This window comes from Dendrobates tinctorius, unplaced genomic scaffold (genome assembly GCF_039654945.1).
Source record: "Dendrobates tinctorius isolate UK_male_01 unplaced genomic scaffold, ASM3965494v1 ptg000192l, whole genome shotgun sequence".
In the NCBI taxonomy this organism is placed as follows: Eukaryota; Metazoa; Chordata; class Amphibia; order Anura; family Dendrobatidae; genus Dendrobates; species Dendrobates tinctorius.
Genome location: NW_027361859.1, coordinates 12,171,040 through 12,193,328, shown reverse-complemented (window position 1 = coordinate 12,193,328; position 22,289 = coordinate 12,171,040). Strand labels below are relative to the sequence as shown.

Genomic DNA, 22,289 nt, shown 5'->3' with positions numbered 1-22,289 from the left:
CCGCTCCATACACCTCGTACACCTGGCTCTGCTCCATACACCTCGTACACACACGGCTCTGCTCCGTACACCTCGTACACATGCTGCTCCGTTCCGCTCCGTACACCTCGTACACATGCTGCTCCGTTCCGCTCCGTACACCTCGTACATACGCGGCTCTGCTCCATACACCTCATACACACGCGGCTCCGCTCCATACACCTCGTACACCTGGCTCTGCTCCATACACCTTGTACACACACGGCTCTGCTCCGTACACCTCGTACACATGCTGCTCCGTTCCGCTCCGTACACCTCGTACACATGCTGCTCCGTTCCTCTCCGTATACCTCGTACATACGCGGCTCTGCTCCGTACACCTCATACACACGCGGCTCCGCTCCGTACACCTTGTACACACATGGCTCCGCTCCGTACACCTCGTACACACATGGCTCCGCTCCGTACGCCTCGTACACACACGGCTCCGCTCCGTACACCTCGTACACACACGGCTCTGCTCCGTACACCTCACACACGGCTCCGCTCCGTACACCTCGTACACACACGGCTCTGCTCCGTACACCTCATACACACACGGCTCCACTCCGTACACCTCGTACACACACGGCTCTGCTCCGTACACCTCGTACACACACGGCTCTGCTCCGTACACCTTGTACACACGCGGCTCTGCTCTGTACACCTCATACACACGCGGCTCCGCTCCGTACACCTCGTACACACACGGCTCCGCTCCGTACACCTCGTACACACACGGCTCTGCTCCGTACAACTCGTACACACGCGGCTCCGCTCCGTACACCTCGTACACACACGGCTCTGCTCCGTACACCTCGTACACACACGGCTCCACTCCGTACACCTCGTACACACACGGCTCTGCTCCGTACACCTCGTACACACACGGCTCCACTCCGTACACCTCGTACACACACGGCTCTGCTCCGTACACCTCGTACACACACGGCTCTGCTCCGTACACCTTGTACACACGCGGCTCTGCTCCGTACACCTCGTACACACGCGGCTCCGCTCCGTACACCTCGTACACACGCGGCTCTGCTCCGTACACCTCGTACACAGGCGGCTCCGCTCTGTACACCTCGTACACACGCGGCTCTGCTCCGTACACCTCGTACACACACGGCTCCCCTCCGTACACCTCGTACACACACGGCTCTGCTCCGTACACCTTGTACACATGCGGCTCCGCTCCGTACACCTCATATACATGCGGCTCCGCTCCGTACACCTCGTACACACACGGCTCCGCTCCGTACACCTCGTACACACACGGCTCCGCTCCGTACACACACAGCTCCGCTCCGTACACCTCGTACACACACGGCTCTGCTCCGTACACCTCGTACACACACGGCTCTGCTCCGTACACCTCGTACACACACGGCTCTGCTCCGTACACCTCGTACACACACGGCTCCGCTCCGTACACCTCGTACACACACGGCTCCGCTCCGTACACCTCGTACACACGCGGCTCCGCTCCGTACACCTCGTACACACGCGGCTCCGCTCCGTACACCTCGTACACACGCGGCTCCGCTCCGTACACCTCGTACACACGCGGCTCCACTCCGTACACCTCGTACACACACGGCTCTGCTCCGTACACCTCGTACACACACGGCTCCACTCCGTACACCTCGTACACACACGGCTCTGCGCCGTACACCTCGTACACACACGGCTCTGCTCCGTACACCTTGTACACACGCGGCTCTGCTCCGTACACCTCGTACACACGCGGCTCCGCTCCGTACACCTCGTACACACGCGGCTCTGCTCCGTACACCTCGTACACAGGCGGCTCCGCTCTGTACACCTCGTACACACGCGGCTCTGCTCCGTACACCTCGTACACACACGGCTCCCCTCCGTACACCTCGTACACACACGGCTCTGCTCCGTACACCTTGTACACATGCGGCTCCGCTCCGTACACCTCATACACATGCGGCTCCGCTCCGTACACCTCGTACACACACGGCTCCGCTCCGTACACCTCGTACACACACGGCTCCGCTCCGTACACACACAGCTCCGCTCCGTACACCTCGTACACACACGGCTCTGCTCCGTACACCTCGTACACACACGGCTCTGCTCCGTACACCTCGTACACACACGGCTCTGCTCCGTACACCTCGTACACACGCGGCTCCGCTCCGTACACCTCGTACACACGCGGCTCCGCTCCGTACACCTCGTACACACGCGGCTCCGCTCCGTACACCTCGTACACACGCGGCTCCGCTCCGTACACCTCGTACACACGCGGCTCCGCTCCGTACACCTCGTACACACGCGGCTCCGCTCCGTACACCTCGTACACACGCGGCTCCGCTCCGTACACCTCGTACACACGCGGCTCCGCTCCGTACACCTCGTACACACACGGCTCCGCTCCGTACACCTCGTACACACACGGCTCTGCTCCGTACACCTCGTACACACACGGCTCCGCTCTGTACACCTCGTACACACACGGCTCTGCTACATCCCCCCTGTAAACCCCTCCTGACCCCACACAGAAACTTCCCCTCATCCAGCACCATGACAACCAGCACAGCAGAGTCCTGCATACACTGAGGCCCCTGATCATGTGACCCCTGACTCCTCCCCTCCTGTGACCTCATCACAGGTCCTGTGCGCACAGAGCAGCCGTATATGTGGCAGAGGCTCCTGGATCTTCTCCTTTCTGGGCCGGTTCCTCCTGTGAGTCCTATTAACCCTTTCTCCCCTGTTTCCTCCTTATGAGGTAATAACTCTGGATCTTCAGCGGATCCCGGAGATTCTGACGTTGTTTTATTGTGACAAATTGTTCTTTGTGTCTCTGGGGAATTTAGGACGATTATTATTTGTGTTTGTTGTGAAAATATCGAAAAATTGGAGAAAACTTTGGACCATTTGCAATTTTCAAACTTTTAATTCTTATTCCCTTAGATCAGAGAATTATGTCTCACACAATAGTTAGTAACATTTCCCACATGGCGACTTCATATCTGCGTCATTATTGAAACATTTTCTTCTTAGGCCACATTCACACAGTGCGGATTCTCCCTTGGATCCGCAACTCTGGCAAAAATTAAGAGACCACTGCAAAATGTTCAGTTTGATTTTTCTCTTTATAGGTATATTTTTGAGTAAAATGTACATTGCTCTTTTATTCTATAAACTACTGACAACATGTCTCCGAATTTCCTAGCACTACATTTTGTAGTTATTTTCTGAAAATGAGAAATGGTCAAAATGACAAAAAAAAGGAAGTGATTGCAGACCTCAAATAATGCTAAGAAAACAAGTTCATAATCATTTAGAAACAACAATACTAATGTTTTAACTCAGGAAGAGTTCAGAAATCAATATTTTGTGGAATAACCAGGATTGTTAATCCCAGCTTTCATGCGTCTTGGCTGCTTTCCTCCAGTCTCTCACACTGCTTTTGGGTGATCTTATACCACTCCTGGTACAAAAATTTAAGCAGTTCTTCTTTGTTTGATGGCTTGTGACTATCCATCTTCCTCTTGATTAGATTCCAGAGGTTTTCAATGGGGTTCAGGTCTGGAGATTGGGCTGGCCATGACAGGGATTTGATGTGGTGGTCCTTCATCCACACATTGATAGACCTAGCTGCGTGGCATGGCGCATTGTCCTGCTGGAAAAACCAGTCCTCAGAGTTGGGGAACATTGCCTGAGCAGAAGGAATCAACTGATTTTCCAGGATAACCTTGTATGCGGCTTCATTCATACGCCCTTCGCAAAGATTAACCCACCCAAGTCCAGCCTTGATGAAGCATCCCCAGATCATCACCGATCCTCCACCGTCCTTCGCAAAGATTAACCCACCCAATTCCAGCATTGCTGAACCATCCCCAGATCAACACCAATCCTCCACCAAATTTCACAGTGGGTCAAAGACACTATGGCTTGTACGCCTCTCCAGGTCTCCATCTAACCATTAGACGACCAGGGGTCGGACAAATCTGAAAATTAGGCTCATCAGAGAAGATTGCCTTACTCCAGTCCTCTATCGTCCAATCCTTATGGTCTTTGGTAAGCTTCAGCCTGGCTCTCCTTTGTTTCTCATTGATGAAAGGCTTTTTACTAGTTTTTCATGACTTGAGCCCTGCCTCTAGGAGCCTGTTATGAACTGTTCTTGCTGTGCACTTCACCCCAGCTGCCATTTGCCATTCCTTTTGTAGGTCACTTGATGTCATTCTGCGGTTGCAGAGTGACATCCGAATAAGATGACGGTCATCCCGGTCAGTGGAGAGTCGTTTTCGCCCTCTGCCGGTCTGTAGCTTTGTTGTCCCCAATGTTTGCTGCTTGACCTTGTTGTAATGGACTTCTGTCTTAAAAATTTTAAGGATGAAGGCAACATGACGCTCACTGTATCCCTCTGCTACTAAATCCAGAATTGAGCCCTACTTTTCCTCACTCAAGACTTTTCAACTCCTTTGGCATGATTAAAAGTTATTTTTTCATTCCTATTACTTTTGGGATATTACTAGCACTTGTTTTGCCATCCAGCTTGTCCTATTACAAGACGATTGTGAACACCACAGCAGGGTTTTTATACTTTCCTTCGTTAAATAAGATTTGGTTCAGGTGATCACCTAATCAGAAGAACAATAAGTAGAATGAGGTGTACTATGGTTGGAATTCAACTGACACTGGAATGGAATGGCTGTCAGACATGTAGAGAAGCTGATTTTTATAAAACTGTGCAGTGGTCTCTTAATTTTTGCCAGAGCTGTATGTGGTGCACGGCTCTGCAGGTGGAGGGATATGGAGATTCCCCATTCCTGGCGCATTAACACTAGAAATCTATTGCACAGGGGATATTGCAGCCAATTCCCAGAAGAAGAATCCTGGAAACACAGAATTAGAAATGATTTTTTCTCCGCAGTTTCTATAGGACTTAACACATTCCTGATTCCGGAGAGTAATAGAAATACGGCAGAAAACAGAGGAAGAAAGCTCAGAGAAGAAGCTTCATAGAAAGACATTGAAGTTACAGACGCTATTTAACCCTTTGGGAGAAAGTGATTTCAGCACTTTACTGAGTAAATCCCACCAGGACTGTAGCAGGTAAAGACCCCAATATCCACAGGTGTCCCTTCTAATTGGGGGGAAACTATCCCCTCTAATAATCCTCGGACAGTTCTGACAAACACGAGAAAGTGCCCCTTTATGGAGGGGACAGAAAGTCTGTTTAGTCTCTTTAGCTCCATAGTATCAGCTCTAATCCAATGGTGAGAGAGCGATTTACCCTGAAGAGTCACAGATTGGGGGGTTGGTACAGAAATGTTATATTTAGGGGGTTTTGTGTTGTCTCCATATAAGAATCACAATGGTTTTGTTCCTTGTCCACTGATACATAAAACCTGATTATGAAAGATGGGAACCAAGGAAACATGTATTACTCTTATAGTACGTTGACTCTTTGGCACCCACACAGTATAATGTTTTCATGCAGCATATGGAAGCCTATGGGAAAATGCCCCCCAAAAACATCATATCCATAGAAAAAAAACACTGTCCATTGTGACATTAGCATCAAATATTTCCTGTCTTGATGCTTTTACAAATAAACTTTTATAAAAGCCTCAAATTTCTGTGTGTGACTCAGACCTGAGATCTAACGTGATAGAAGATTACAGTGCGGGGAAGACGGGAAACTTTCATATAGACGGCCGGTGGGGATGGAGTCAGTGACGGACTCTGGCCAGATATGTTTCTAGAGCCGTAGTAGAAGATGAAGATGTCGTCCTCATCATGAAGTAGTTATTTCTCCTGTCCCGTGTAATGAATATCTCCTGCAGTATTGCTAATGCCGATTCCAGTGTTGGGAAATGAGACGAGAATTAGCGTTATGGAAGATGAGACTATGAGGAACGTATTCAGCTGCCAACTCCGAGGAAGAAACTGCTTGTTGTCTGTGGCCTAAAATATATAGGTTTTATTAGTAGATGTAAAGAAGAAAACTAAATACTGTAAAATAACAAAAATACCATTGGTGCTTGGGTCCCCGCCAGTCTCTGTATTTTCTGCTCAGTTCTAACGAACTTGTGATTCCTGCAGCCAATCAGTTGCTGAAGCAGTGAGTAACATAACCAGTGATTGGGAGCATGGAGGAGATGTCTTAGTCAGCAATTCAACTTGCGTTCCAGTCCATACAAGACTGCAGAATATAACATCTACACGTTCTATCTCCTTACATGTTTCACCTTATTATCTCCAGTAATTGTATTAATACACAGGATTTTTATGATGTTACATCGGCTCTTCTTCTCATTCAGGTCTCTACAATATCGGATTCTCTCAGTGAAGATCTTCAATAGAAGAGAATTTTCATGATTTACGCATCAAGGATGGATATGGACAGAGACAAGATGGTGGAGAGGATATTACACCTCACCCTAGAGATCCTCTTCCGGCTTACTGGAGAGGTGAGAGATTCTGATGACGTCACATTACATCATTTTTATCTATGGGAATAACAGATGGACAAAACTGGAGAGGTGAGGACTCTGGAAATGTCTGTAGTGAGATTTATTAATGTGTCTCTCCATAACCAGGATTACACAGTAGTGAAGAAGACCTCTAGTGAGCGCTGTCAGGACCCTGTGTCTGAGGGATGGGGAAGACCCCTGAGCCAAATCACAGGGCCTCCACCTCACCCCCTGATACATGAGGACATCAATGACCAGAAGATCCTAGCACTCACCTACAAGATGATTGAGCTGCTGACTGGAGAGGTGACACTGCTGGGAATGCTGGGGCATTATACAGTAACGCTATGAAGGGATCGGGGGATGACGGTATCATTGTATGTGTCAGGTTCCTATAAGGTGTCAGGATGTCGCTGTCTATTTCTCCATGGAGGAGTGGGAGTTTCTAGAAGGACACAAAGATCTGTACAAGGACATCATGATGGAGGCTCCCCAGCCCCTCACATCACCAGGTAGTAGACAGGACTAAATACACACGGCCTATAATTATCTGTATGTAACGAATGAATTCAGTCCCTGTATGTGTTTCCTCCAGATCTATCCAGTAAGAAGACAACACCAGAGAGATGTCCCCGTCCTCTTCTTCCACGGGACTATAAACAAGAAGATCCCAGTGTTCTTCAGGATCATCAGGTAGATGGAGAGAAGGTGTCATGAGATCTCCCCTATGATGTGTAGACGTCTGTGAAGGTCTTGTGCTCAGTCTTGTTTTATCCACCAGTATTATATGTTTTATACTTGTGTAATGAGAACGGTGGAGATGGCAGGATTAGAGCTGATCATAGATGTGACTTCTCCATCTGTCTGTGACTTTTACAATATTTGTTTCAGGGTGAAGATCTGACCCATATTAATACTACAGAGACATATGTGAGGGGTGATGAGCGGTGTAAAGAGGAGATTCCTACATATGACTACCCAGGTGAGTAGTGACCACTAAATGCAGAGAAATCACAGATTCCTCTCAGTCACTGGCTGTGGCTGCTTTATCGGTGGTGCAGTCCGGCCGTATCACAATCATGTGATCACCATTTTGCCTCTAGACGACAACAGTCTCCTCCATCCAGAACTGTTCAAATGACTTAGGGCATTAAAATCCCATTTCTATAGAGCGTATAGCCTTGAGGATCCACCAACCCTCTGAAATTAGGAGACCATTACTTGCCCATGTCTGTAAACTACAAAGCCAAATGACAGTGTGCATAGAATGTGCTGACAAGTTAGGCTACTTTCACACATCAGGTTTTCGGCGTCAGGCGCAATCCGGCGTCGTGCCGGAACGCCGGATCCGGCAAATGTTTCGTAAAACCGGATGTGACGGTCTTTTTCTTGACAGACAAAACCGGATCCGTCTCATCCGGTTCATCCGTTTTTCTATCCGTTTTTCGACGGATTACGCCGGATCCGGTTTTTAAAATTGACCCTTGTGGCCTTCCGAACGGGATTGGCTACTGGAAAACTATATATAGCATGTTCCTACAGCCCTTCTTTGACAGGTTGTAGAGGAGAAAGTGCAGGTTGGAGAGAAGAGCAAGTTACTGGCGAAGATGGATGTTGTCATTGGAAATATTTTGAAGAATTTGGCGGATTTTACAGCGGAGGCAAATCGTTTGAGGGTGATTGTTCTGGAGAAGGAGAGAGCGAGACAGCAGCGCATCAGGCATCGTAGACGACGTTTGTGGATCCACCCCATCACAGCCAAGAGAATGACGTGTGGGGTCTATTCTACACTATGCATGGACCTTCGACGAAACCCGGATAAATTTTTTGGATATGTTAGGATGAAAATGGAGAATTTTGATTACTTGGTGGAGCGCATTGCACACCTCATAAGAAAAGCGGACACCTATTGCCGCTTCTCTGTTTCACCCGCAGAGCGTCTGATGGTGACTTTAAGGTAAGCCACATTTATTGGATATGATCGCATCAGAGCACACTTTCACTGCAATCTTGTTGGTGGTAGTTTGTATCTCCAAGTGTTATAGGTCAGTTTTGGTATGTAATGCTGTGATTTAAAACTAATTTATTGTTTTTTAATTCCCCACAGATTTCTTGCAACTGGAGAATCCCTTTCGTCACTGCATTTCCAGTACAGACTCGGGATTTCCACCATATCTGGAATTGTGAAGTACACATGCCGTGCACTGTGGGACTCCTTAGCTGAAGAGTTTTTACCAGAGCCCACAACAGAGAGGTGGATTGAAATTGCTGACAAGTTTCAACAGATATGTCAGTTTCCAAACTGCTTGGGCGCTGTGGACGGGAAACATATCCGCATTGTAAAGCCAGCTGGATCGGGATCGGAATATTTCAATTACAAGAAATATTTTTCAATTGTCCTCATGGCCATCGCTGACACGGAATACAAATTTATTGCGGTTGATATTGGTGCCTATGGCCGCTCCAATGACTCTCAAGTTTTCAAACTGTCTGCCATGGGGCGTAAACTGTATGGAAACACCTTCCAGTTCCCACCACCTAGACCGCTGCCGCAAACATCTGGTCCACCTATGCCATTTGTCTGTGTAGGGGATGAAGCCTTCCAGCTGTCAGAACACCTTTTGAAACCGTACTCTATCAGAGGATTGACAAGACCAAAACACATTTTTAATTACCGCCTCACAAGAGCAAGAAGAATGGTTGAATGTACCTTTGGTATTCTGACAGCCAAATGGCGGGTCCTATTGACTGCGATCAACCTCAAGACAGAAACTGTGGACGAGGTGATCAAAGCGTGCGTGGTACTCCACAATTTTGTTATCTGCAAGGAACCCATTTCCATTGAGGACACCTCTGAAGAAACCACCTTGCAAGATTACCATGACATTACCACTAGAAGTTCTGTGACGGTTTCAGTAATGAGGGACAATTTTGCCCTATACTTTATGTCACCTCAAGGCAGAGTACACTGGCAGGATGACAGAGTGTGAAAGATTTGTGCCCAACCAAACTTGTGTACCTTCTGTACCAACAGTATATACCTTAGCCAACTTTGGTTGGCAATCTTGTCATGGTCTCTATTTTTAGCTTTAGGCCACAGGTGTGTACCTGGTTGTGTTTTATGCAAAGTATTTCACCTTTTAACAAAAGTTGTGTACATTGTTAGGAAATCACCAACAATAAACACAACTTTTTATTTGAAATACTTTGCTTCAAACACAACCAGGAACACAACTGTGGCAAAAAGCTAAAATTTACCCACAGTTATATACCTAGTTTTGAATACCATTTCACCTTTTAAATACCCTGTATTTAACCTTTTTCGCCGCAGAAAGAAATGACAGACAACCAGTGTAAAATAATTTAAGTTTTATTGAAAAATGTTTTTTTTAGTAAACTTTTTTAAAATTTTAATAAACTTGTTTAATAAAACTTTGAAACTATAAAACTGAAACCATAAAACTGGTCATTTTTATTTAAATACACACATTATAAATCTGTGTAGTGTGTGGTGGAAATACTGCTGTAGGGGCTGCGGGACACTTCGACACTGGGAGTGTGGAGAGAGGACTGGGATCGTGGTGGGGAAGGAACAGTTAGAGGTGAAGGTGTGGAAAAAACTACAGAATGGGTGGACATGTGGGAAGCAGAAGAGGTGGTGGGTGGTGGAGTGGAGGGTTGGGCAGGGACTGTAGGAGCAGATGATGTTGATGGCAAGTTGTATGGGGAAGGAGTTTGGTACGGGGCAGGTTGCTGGAAGTGGGGAGATGTCTGGTACGGGGCAGGTTGCTGGAAGTGGGGAGATGTCTGGTACGGGGCAGGTTGCTGGAAGTGGGGAGATGTCTGGTACTGGGGAGGTTGCTGGTACTGGGGAGTTTGCAGGTACTGTGGAGGTTGCTGGTGCTGGGGAGGTGGATGGTGCTGGGGAGGTGGATGGTGCTGGGGAGGTGGATGGTGCTGGGGAGGTGGATGGTGCTGGGGAGGTGGATGGTATGTAATAGGAGGGGGAGGATGGAAAGTGGCTGGAGGTGGATGGTATGTAATAGGAGGGGGAGGATGGAAAGTGGCTGGAGAGGGTGTAGATGTAATAGGAGGGGGAGGATGGAAAGTGGCTGGAGGGGGTGTAGATGTAATAGGAGGGGGAGGATGGAAAGTGGCTGGAGGGGGTGCAGGTGGAGGAACTACTGTGGTGGGAGGAGGAGGTTGGGAGGTAACTTGCTGGAGAGCAGCGTGGCATGAATGCATTACATGCATCTGCTGGGCAGGAGAGAGCGTTTCCATGCGCTCCACAACAGACCTGAAAAAGGTGTGGTTTGGCGAAGATCTTGCTTCTGAATGCATGGTTTGCAGAAGTGTCTTCACCTCCAGAATGCTGGAGTTGATCTGCTGATAGCCTGCGGAGATTTGCTCTGACAAGACTTTTAGACAGTTCTGGAAAGATGCATTCAGATGCAAGAACTCTGGCGCATAAGTCTTTTCCTGACCCCTCTGCCGCTGCCGCCCAGTACCCGCAGGTGTACTAGAGGTGGCAGGGGCAGAAGGGTGGGGTAAAGGGAAAGCGATCTCCTCACCAGCAGCTTCATGTAATGTAGGCGGCCACGATGCTCCTGTGCTGGTGGATGGGACAGATGGGTCGAATGTGTGGGAAGGCTGGGAAGGTGCAGATGTACCGGGGCGGTCGAAGTGTCCCTCGGTGCCGGTCTCCTCAGGGATCGCCTCAGAAGGGTCCAATCGTGCAGGCTCCCGAGTGCTGCTCACCGTGCTGTGGAATAAAGAGAAAAAAAACCAATTAAAATACTGACATGGTATGGCCCTGGCTGAAAAAAAAATTTACATCTAACATTTTTTTCATATGTGGTGTGTAATATTTACCTTCTGGTGACCATTGTTTCCCGGAGGAACGACAGGGCTTCTGCGTACTTGTACTTGCTCCTGCGTCCTCCAGATCCACTCGGGGCCCGCATCTCTTTATTGAACTCCTTCTTGAAACGATCCCTCACAGACCGCCACCGATTCACAATTCTGTTCCCTGAAACGAGAAAGGAGTGGTTAGTATACAACATCAGTGTTTCCCAAACTCCAGTCCTCATGGTCCCCAGGGGTCATGTTTTCAGGATTTCCATAGTAAATAGAAATCCTGAACACATGATCCGTGGGGACCACGAGGACTGGAGTTCGGGAAACACTGGTTTACATCAAGCAACCGGTACTGTATATACTTACGCTCTTTAATCTGGGCCCGAACATCGAGGTCCTCCCAGCGGCCCACAAGGAGCGAACAGATTTCCTCCCAGAGTCGTCGGGTAACGATAAGGTCAGCGTGGCGGCGGTCAGCCATATTCCAGAGCGGCTCCCTTTCTCTGACGAGATCGATGAGGTGGTCCACATCGAGTCCTCCATCCTCACCGTCAGAGTCGGGAGCACGCTGTGAAGGCTGTTAAAGAAAAAGACAAAAATAACATAATTAGCCTCCACATAAGAAATGAAATAAAAAGTGCAAAAAAACAAAGCAAAAATATTTATACTTACACGCTGGTGACCGCCGCGTTGCTGTCGCCGACGACCCTGGGAGGCACTGCGAGGACCTCTTGGCCGAGCACCAGATTGGGAAGACTAGAGAAGAAAACAAAAAATGTTATGTCTTTGGATGTAGGCATTTGTTTGCTGTGTGTGGTCTGCAGAACATTGTTTTCTATGTGTTGTGTGTAGTGTGATGTTGTGTTTCTGCGTTTGATGCAAAAAACTTACCAATTGTGAGCCCACTCCAGGTGTCTGTCCCCCCCCTCCTTCTTCTTCTGGGAGCTCCTCTTCATCTTGTGATTCCTGTTTTGAAATAAAAGGCAATGAATAGACATATATTACAGAGAAGATGGATTTTGGAAATAAAAACTTACCGTCAAACGGTGACGATGCGAGGGAGGGCTCCCAGAAGATGATGTGCTGTCTTCCTGGTGGCCACACTCCATGCCTGTGGGTGGTGTTCCAGCTGCTGCCATTGCTGCTGCTGCTGCATCTATTGGGCAGCTGTTGAATAAAGAGAAACAAAGGGCCAATGAATATCTTGAAATTCAATAGCCCTAGTTTGGAGGAATGGGGGATTTGATAATTACCGTCTCTCATCTGCTGCTGGCCTCCCCTCCTCAGCATGTTCTATTTGCTGCTCCATTTGGGGTGGTGGTGGTGCTGATGGTGCTGCAGTGGTCTCCTGCCTTCTCCTGCTTCGCTTGGTTGCTTTCTTGGGTGGCATGTTGGGTGTGGCTGTGGGTCCCACTGTCTTGCTTTTATATATGTCTTGTGGGCAGAGCTACTGAGCATGCTCAGACCAAAAAAACGGATCCGGCGCATTGCGGCGCTCATAGGCTTTCATTGTGTGAAAAAGCCGGACGCGCCGGATCCGGCGTGTCCGGCTTTTTCGCCGGAGACAAAAAACGTTACAGTAGCCGTTTTTTCCAGACGCCGGATCGCGACACATTGCCGGATCCGGCGAAAACCGGATGAAACGCATGGCCATCCGGCGCGATCCGGCGCAAATGCAAGTCAATGGGGGGGAAACCGGATCCGGCATTGCATTTCGCCGGATCCGGTTTCTGTCAAAAGCGCCGGATCGCGCCTGACGCCGAAAACCTGATGTGTTAAAGAGGCCTTAGAAAGTCATTTGAAGAAAAATATTATAATGGGTCGGTAAGAGAAAGCGAAGGGTAATGATGCTGTTGACTTCCTAGATCCCTGATATCTTATTGGATGAATCTCTTCTCTCCCTTCTGTGCTGCTGAATGTGCTCATATGGTCCCTACAAGACCAGGTCCTGTCTTTTTGGCCAAACTTCACTTTTATGATCGATAACATTAAATGTGCAGTGAGGCCAAGTGTGAATTTCTGTACAATAACAACAGAGTTTCCCTTTATCCTGACTTTTCAGTTCCTTTTAAAACCAACTAACATCAAACAGAATCATGATGAACTACATAAAAGACATTAAACCTGTGTCATGATGATACATCTCTAAGCTGTGCGTGGCTGATGGCTGTAATGTACATTTATTCTCCCCTGCAGGAGATGTGTTGGCATGGCTCCAGCCCTGGTTTCATGGATTCACTCCACATCATATATTACATTATATTTTCAATCCTCAGGAGTTCTGAATAAGGCCGGCGTCACACTAGAGAGAAATACGGACGAGTGAGAGGCGTTAAAAAAACGCATTGCACACGGACCAATGATTCTCTATGGGGCAGCTCCCATCAGCGGTATTTTTGTCACGTATTTTTTATGGGCCCTGACAATCGCAGCATGCTGCGATTGTCAGCGTACTACACCCATAGTACGCCAATACAAGTCTATGGGTGGGCAAAAACAACGCATTACACACAGACCAGACGTGTAACTTGTGAGAAATACGCACCCGGTGTCCTTTAGAAAGCCGACAATTCAGTGTGCGATACAGTAAAATCGCACTGACAGGTTTAATAAAGAACAGATATATACACATAATGTAGCATATATATATATATACAGTGGGGAAAAAAGTATTTAGTCAGTCAGCAATAGTGCAAGTTCCACCACTTAAAAAGATGAGAGGCGTCTGTAATTTACATCATAGGTAGACCTCAACTATGGGAGACAAACTGAGAAAAAAAAATCCCGAAAATCACATTGTCTGTTTTTTTTTCATTTTATTTGCATATTATGGTGGAAAATAAGTATTTGGTCAGAAACAAGCAATCAAGATTTCTGGCTCTCACAGACCTGTAACTTCTTCTTTAAGAGTCTCCTCTTTCCTCCACTCATTACCTGTAGTAATGGCACCTGTTTAAACTTGTTATCAGTATAAAAAGACACCTGTGCACACCCTCAAACAGTCTGACTCCAAACTCCACTATGGTGAAGACCAAAGAGCTGTCAAAGGACACCAGAAACAAAATTGTAGCCCTGCACCAGGCTGGGAAGACTGAATCTGCAATAGCCAACCAGCTTGGAGTGAAGAAATCAATTGTGGGAGCAATAATTAGAAAATGGAAGACATACAAGACCACTGATAATCTCCCTCGATCTGGTGCTCCACGCAAAATCCCACCCCGTGGGGTCAGAATGATCACAAGAACGGTGAGCAAAAATCCCAGAACCACGCGGGGGGACCTAGTGAATGAACTGCAGAGAGCTGGGACCAATGTAACAAGGCCTACCATAAGTAACACACTACGCCACCATGGACTCAGATCCTGCAGTGCCAGACGTGTCCCACTGCTTAAGCCTGTACATGTCCGGGCCCGTCTGAAGTTTGCTAGAGAGCATTTGGATGATCCAGAGGAGTTTTGGGAGAATGTCCTATGGTCTGATGAAACCAAACTGGAACTGTTTGGTAGAAACACAACTTGTCGTGTTTGGAGGAAAAAGAATACTGAGTTGCATCCATCAAACACCATACCTACTGTAAAGCATGGTGGTGGAAACATCATGCTTTGGGGCTGTTTCTCTGCAAAGGGGCCAGGACGACTGATCCGGGTACATGAAAGAATGAATGGGGCCATGTATCGTGAGATTTTGAGTGCAAACCTCCTTCCATCAGCAAGGGCATTGAAGATGAAACGTGGCTGGGTCTTTCAACATGACAATGATCCAAAGCACACCGCCAGGGCAACGAAGGAGTGGCTTCGTAAGAAGCATTTCAAGGTCCTGGAGTGGCCTAGCCAGTCTCCAGATCTCAACCCTATAGAAAACCTTTGGAGGGAGTTGAAAGTCCGTGTTGCCAAGCGAAAAGCCAAAAACATCACTGCTCTAGAGGAGATCTGCATGGAGGAATGGGCCAACATACCAACAACAGTGTGTGGCAACCTTGTGAAGACTTACAGAAAACGTTTGACCTCTGTCATTGCCAACAAAGGATATATCACAAAGTATTGAGATGAAATTTTGTTTCTGACCAAATACTTATTTTCCACCATAATATGCAAATAAAATGAAAAAAAAAAACAGACAATGTGATTTTCTGGATTTTTTTTTCTCAGTTTGTCTCCCATAGTTGAGGTCTACCTATGATGTAAATTACAGACGCCTCTCATCTTTTTAAGTGGTGGAACTTGCACTATTGCTGACTGACTAAATACTTTTTTGCCCCACTGTATATATATATACACACATGTCATTGAGACATACAGTATATATATATACACTCACTGGCCACTTTATTAGGTACACCTGTCCAACTGTGTGTTAAGACTTAATTTCTAATCAGCCAATCACATGGCGGCAACTCAGTGCATTTAGGCATGTAGACATGGTCAAGACAATCTCCTGCAGTTCAAACCGAGCATCAGTATGGGGAAGAAAGGTGATTTGAGTGCCTTTAAACGTGGCATGATTGTTGGTGCCAGAAGGGCTGGTCTGAGTATTTCAGAAACTGCTGATCTACTGGGATTTTCACGCACAACCATCTCTAGGGTTTACAGAGAATGGTCCGAAAAAGAAAAAAAATCCAGTGAGCGGCAGTTCTGTGGCCGGAAATGCCATGTTGATGCCAGAGGTCAGAGGAGAATGGGCAGACTGGTTCGAGCTGATAGAAAGGCAACAGTGACTCAAATTGCCACCCGTTACAACCAAGGTAGGCAGAAGAGCATCTCTGAACGCACAGTGCGTCGAACTTTGAGGCAGATGGGCTACAGCAGCAGAAGACCACACTGGGTACCACTCCTCTCAGCTAAGAACAGGAAACTGAGGCTACAATTTGCACAAGCTCATCGAAATTGGACAGTAGAAGATTGGAAAAACGTTGCCTGGTCTGATGAGTCTCGATTTCTGCTGCGACATTCGGATGGTAGGGTCAGAATTTGGCGTAAACAACATGAAAGCATGGATCCATCCTGCCTTGTATCAACGGTTCAGGCTGGTGGTGGTGGTGTCATGGTGTGGGGAATTTTTTCTGGGCACTCTTTGGGCCCCTTGGTACCAATTGAGCATCGTTGCAACGCCACAGCCTACCTGAGTATTGTTGCTGACCATGTCCATCCCTTTATGACCACAATGTACCCAACATCTGATGGCTACTTTCAGCAGGATAATGCGCCATGTCATAAAGCTCGAATCATCTCAGATTGGTTTCTTGAACATGACAATGAGTTTACTGTACTCAAATGGCCTCCTCAGTCACCAGATCTCAATCCAATAGAGCATCTTTGGGATGTGGTGGAACGGGAGATTCGCATCAGGGATGTGCAGCCGACAAATCTGCGCCAACTGTGTGATGCCATCATGTCAATATGGTCCAAAATCTCTGAGGAATGCTTCCAGCACCTTGTTGAATCTCTGCCACGAAGAATTGAGGCAGTTCTGAAGGCAAAAGGGGGTCCAACCCGTTACTAGCATGGTGTACCTAATAAAGTGGCCAGTGAGTGTATATTGTAGGGATGTGACTCGCTCAGGTGCAGCGGGAGACAATTATGAGGCAGGTTTTCCCAAAGTCCATGTGGTTTATTAACTTCATAAACCCACAAGGCAGCATAACACTGAAATGTAACCTTCAGCTCAGGCAAAGGAAGAGAAATGTCCGTGGCTTCAGACTCGGACTGAGAGTCTCAGCACATGCTGGGAGGTGTAGTCCTCCCCATATACAACTAATATACATAGGCCAGGGCAATGTCCCGAGCAGCGCTCTATCTGCAGCCGCAGACCCAGGAAGGCTTCTCGGTCCTTAGCACACAGGCCACTCTCTGTAGTGTCCCACCTGGACACATGGAAGTCTGTCCACACTCTGACAGACTCCCTCTCTCTCTCTCTCTCTCACATGTGCCAAACACCTCAATTACATAGCCCTGTAACCACACCCACAGGTGATCACATGGCTATGACATCACTATAGGTTGTATAGACACACACAGGCTTCCCTGACACAGTGTAACAGAAAGATCAGCAGTACCTCTGCTGATTAGTACACCCTGGAGCCTGCATCCCAAGGCCACCCACCTTGAGACCCATAATGGTCATTTAGGACCCTGCTCCTGTTACCACACTGAATGTGCCTGTACACCCGTCCTGGGACACCGACACAGCGCCCCCTAGTGGACATAGTGGTCACTACACCACATACCTCCCCCTTCTGTTCAAACTTGTGGGGTTGAACACATGACATCACCCAGGTATCTTAAGACCGGGCACTCATGTCACCTTGCCCTACCAATCGAGAGGACCGTCTCCATCTGTTTCGGCAGTCATACTGCATCATATTTACGTTAGGCCTCCCCCGCCCCCAGCAGTCAGTATCTCGGCCTTGGGCTTTGGCCTTCCCGTCATAGTCCATCAGTGTGACCAGACACTCTTTAGTCTCCACCTGTCTGCAGTGCGCTCCGTCACCCGACCTTTCTCTCACTGGCCGGTCCTCCCAGTTTGGACGGTCATGAGTCCCACGTCCAGTTGGGCTAACTGGCTGGTCTGAGTCTGACCCTCTGTCGCTATGTCCACCGGGTCTGGTGCCTACGTTATTAAGATTAGAACGGCCACTTGCAGACTCTCGACGTTCTTGCCTTCGACTACCTGTCCTTTCATTCCTTGGAGGATCCCTTCGGGTCCTTACACCTTGGGTTTGAGGTGGACGCCACCTGACGTTCTCTATCTGCTCATTCATCTGCAGTCGATCCTGTCTTAGCTGCTCAATCTCCTTCAGGTACGCTACCCGATATTCCAGGAGCATGCGAAGCTTCCCAATGCTTTCCACTGAACCAACCACAATGACAGGAACCATGTCATCTTCAACAACGACTTGGATTTCACCAGCAGGTGGGATCCTCACTCTCTTCACACTGGATCGATTCACCATCTCCTGCATCACCTTTCCAAGTCTGCCAACGACTTTCCCCACCAGATTTCTTGGTTCCCGGAATTACGTCTTCCACAAAGCCCAGCCGACTTTGAGCTTCCCTGGCAAGCTCCAGACGTCGAGCGGCTTTCCTATTACGCTCCACGAACATCTGTTTCGTGCGGAGACATTGTAGGTGCATCTCCTTCAGGACAGCCACCCTTCTCTCTGTGTCTTTCGTTTCTGCCAGTATCACCAACTGGTTTGTTTCTGGTGCCCAGCTCACACTATAGGCCTTTACTGCCTTTTTAAAGGTCTCATGCACACCTTCGCTGGCACACGCTTCTCGCACGTCTTCGGGTACCTCCATCACGCACTTGAAGGTCATGGACTTCCTCTCATCCTGAACAGATGGCCCTGGGTTCCCCACGGACACTTCCCTCAAGGTATCTGCCAAGACCGGGTGACTGTCTTGTGCAGCTCTTGGCTCACCATCTTGAGATTTACAGTCCTCAGGACCCATTTCCAAGATGGGCTTTGGCAGTTCTGCCTTGCTATCAGTCGGGCACGGCCACTGTACGTCTTCACCCATCCACTTCTTCTCCCGTAGAAGACCTTTTACTACTCCACTGAGTTCTTGCAGAACTTTATCTCGCTCCTCTGCCAGGTAGCGACGCTCATCCTCTCTCCTGAGTATCTCCTGTTGATGCTTCTCTTGGGCCTCTCTGAGCCCCTCCATATCTTCCAACAGGGTCTTGTTCATGGTTTTACACGCTGACAGGTGACCTCTGAGTTCAGAGACTTCCTTCTCCAGCGCATCCACTCTGTGCTCAGCTGCTTGCCTTAGGACTCTTTCCCGTTCGACATGTTCTGTTACAGTCTCCTTTATCAGCTGTATCTCACGATCCTGCTCTCTTTTGTCCATCACGTGTCTCACCACTACCTCTTTAATTATATCGTTAAAGGGTACCACTGGGTCAGTCACCAATTTGTTTAGTCCAGTCATCTCATCTCCCAGCCCACCATCTGTCTTATCACGAGACGTCAGGTCCGTAAGTTGGGCAGATGTCCTTCTTCCGGTCAGTTCTACCTCTGACCTGTCCACGTCAGGAGCCGTCACTGTCTCAGTCTCCGCTGGCCCCACAGTCTAAGCATCTCCATCGTCCGGCCAAACGTCATCAAACAAAAGAAAGTCCCGGCCCCTCTCCCAGGCATAGACTAAGTCCCGTGGTATCCCGCTACCTTGGCACTCACCACCTTTGGTCCCCTCAAACACTACTGTGTCTACTGTGTAGTTCACCGTGACCCCGTGTTTACAGCGAACCCTGACGTTTTTCTCGGTCAGAGAGAAAACGAGAGGTGTTCCTGTCAGAGTCACCTGACTCTCTGAGTCCAGCCGACCAAAGGCTCCTTCCCGGTGCAGCATCACTGTACACATCTGTGGCCCGTCATTACTACCCGGAAAGGATATTCCACATTCTGAAAAAGACCTGCACATACACTGCGGTACTCCAGACATACCTACTGAGTCACCCAGTGCTGTCACTTCTTCACACTTGGCCCCTTTCTGGACCACCACCCCACTTTGGGTTGCCACTCCAATTTGGGTCACCGCCCCCTTTTGGGACTCCACCCCTTTTTGGGTTACCACTCCAATTTGGGTCACCGCCCCCTTTTGTGACTCCACCCCTTTTTGGGTTACCACTCCAATTTGGGTCACCGCCCCCTTTTGGGGCTCCACCCCTTTTTTGGTTACCACTCCCTTTTGGATCACCGTCCCCTTTTGGGACTCCACCCCTTTTTGGGATTTCCCCATGTCCGTTCTGCAGAACTTCTTATGCCACAGTTCACACAGTACAGTTTGTCTTTTAACGATACCACACAAGTCTTTGCTGGCACCACCACAGCTCCTGCTGTCACTGATCACCGGCACCTCCGGCTGCTGTTCACACACACACACAGCGGCTGGTGTCACTGCAGCTCCTGCTGCGCCATCTTCGTGGACCCGCCGATCCACCGGAAGCTGCTTGTCACCTTCGTAACCCCACCAGGTAACTGGAAGCCGCTTGTCACCCCTTAATAGTTGTGTAAAGCCACAACTACTGTATCCGCTTAGTTACACTCCATAAAGCTGCAGCAGGATGGTGTAGACAGACAGCGTCTGCTACCAATGATCAAAGAGGAAAAACACCAGGTCCCTGTGCTGCGAGACCTTCGTGACCACTCTGAGCCACAGCAATCTGCCTTGCAAAAAAACCTTCGTGACTGCTCTGAGCCACAGCAATCTGCCTTCAGGTTTTGCAGAGGAAAAGAGAAAAAAAAAAAACAAAAACACATGCACAGTCTCTCACATGTCCTGTCCGTGTGCTGTTCAGGACGTACCGTCTCCACCTGAGAACGTCCAACACACAGGGCACACCGGGTGCTATTCAGGGAGCCGACCCTCCTCCCAGGGTCTCCCAACACACCGGCCTCACCAGGTCCAGGGGCTCAGCGAGTGCTCTTCAGGATATCCGTCTCCGCCTGAGACTTCCCAACACACACCTCACCAGGTCCAAGGTCATACCACGTGATCCAGGGATCCGATTCCTCTCACAGAACCTCCCAACACTGACCCTCCAGGACCTTGCTCACTGAACCCTCCAGGAACACAGTCTTTACCACTGACCCAGGTTAGTGCAACACAGACTCCTGTCTGTTACCTACTGGTGTCAGCCACACAGGTCTCGGATGCCTCTTCTCCTCAGAGGTATCCCACAAATATTCATAGTCACTTTCTCTGACCTCGGTCAGTATTACTCACGGTTGTCAGACCGTCTGCTCTCCTGGCTCAGAACCGCCAGCACTGCCCCACGTGCTTCTGGGAATTGCTGCCCGCAGTCTGTCACCAATTGTAGGGATGTGACTCGCTCAGGTGCAGCGGGAGACAATTATGAGGCAGGTTTTCCCAAAGTCCATGTGGTTTATTAACTTCATAAACCCACAAGGCAGCATAACACTGAAATGTAACCTTCAGCTCAGGCAAAGGAACAGAAATGTCCGTGGCTTCAGACTCGGACTGAGAGTCTCAGCACATGCTGGGAGGTGTAGTCCTCCCCATATACAACTAATATACATAGGCCAGGGCAATGTCCCGAGCAGCGCTCTATCTGCAGCCGCAGACCCAGGAAGGCTTCTCCTTCCTTAGCACACAGGCCACTCTCTGTAGTGTCCCACCTGGACACATGGAAGTCTGTCCACACTCTGACAGACTCCCTCTCTCTCTCTCTCACATGTGCCAAACACCTCAATTACATAGCCCTGTAACCACACCCACAGGTGATCACATGGCTATGACATCACTAAAGGTTGTATAGACACACACAGGCTTCCCTGACACAGTGTAACAGAAAGATTAGCAGTACCTCTGCTAATCAATACACCCTGGAGCCTGCATCCCAAGGCCACCCACCTTGAGACCCATAATGGTCATTTAGGACCCTGCTCCTGTTACCACACTGAATGTGCCTGTACACCCGTCCTGGGACACCGACACAGCGCCCCCTAGTGGACATAGTGGTCACTACACCACAATATATATATATATATATATATATATATATTTATTTATATTTCATAGAGTTCTACATAGTAGAATAGCCGCAAAATCAATTGCCGGCTTCTGTAAAATCATTCTCCAACCAGACCTGAAATGACACATGGTTTACATACAGTAAACTATTTCATTTCATGTTTTTTTCTATGTCTTTCACTAGTAATTAGATGAGTGTTTATGTGTAAAATTTGGGAGGTGTAGGTGTTAATTTAAGGGGTTAATTTGTTGTCAAAAATTGCATGGGCTCCCGCGGTAATTTGTCAACTAGAGAGGTAAAGCAGGTGAGTGAGGGCAGATATTAATAACCTTGAGAGGGACCATTGTTTTTGGCCCCCCCCGGCTACAAAAATCTGCCCCCAGACACCCCAGAAAAGGCGCATCTATAAGATGCGCCTTTTCTGGCACTTATCCTCTCTATTCCCATTGCCCT

At 48.4% G+C, this 22,289-nt stretch overlaps 1 protein-coding gene across 3 annotated transcripts in view; it reads left to right on the top strand.

The window, feature by feature from the left end:
- Nucleotides 1-2,687: 2,687 nt before the first annotated feature.
- Nucleotides 2,688-22,289, top strand: part of LOC141055846 (uncharacterized) — a 45,631-nt gene continuing 26,029 nt past the window's right edge. For 2 of the 3 annotated variants that reach the window (XM_073552562.1, XM_073552560.1), the window contains exons 1-7: nucleotides 2,688-2,739; nucleotides 4,934-5,115; nucleotides 6,327-6,476; nucleotides 6,606-6,785; nucleotides 6,868-6,991; nucleotides 7,075-7,172; nucleotides 7,371-7,461. In XM_073552562.1, the coding sequence (XP_073408663.1) occupies nucleotides 6,381-6,476; nucleotides 6,606-6,785; nucleotides 6,868-6,991; nucleotides 7,075-7,172; nucleotides 7,371-7,461 (589 nt within the window). In that variant the 5' untranslated portion in view covers nucleotides 2,688-2,739; nucleotides 4,934-5,115; nucleotides 6,327-6,380. The other variant, XM_073552561.1, reaches the window with a different exon arrangement.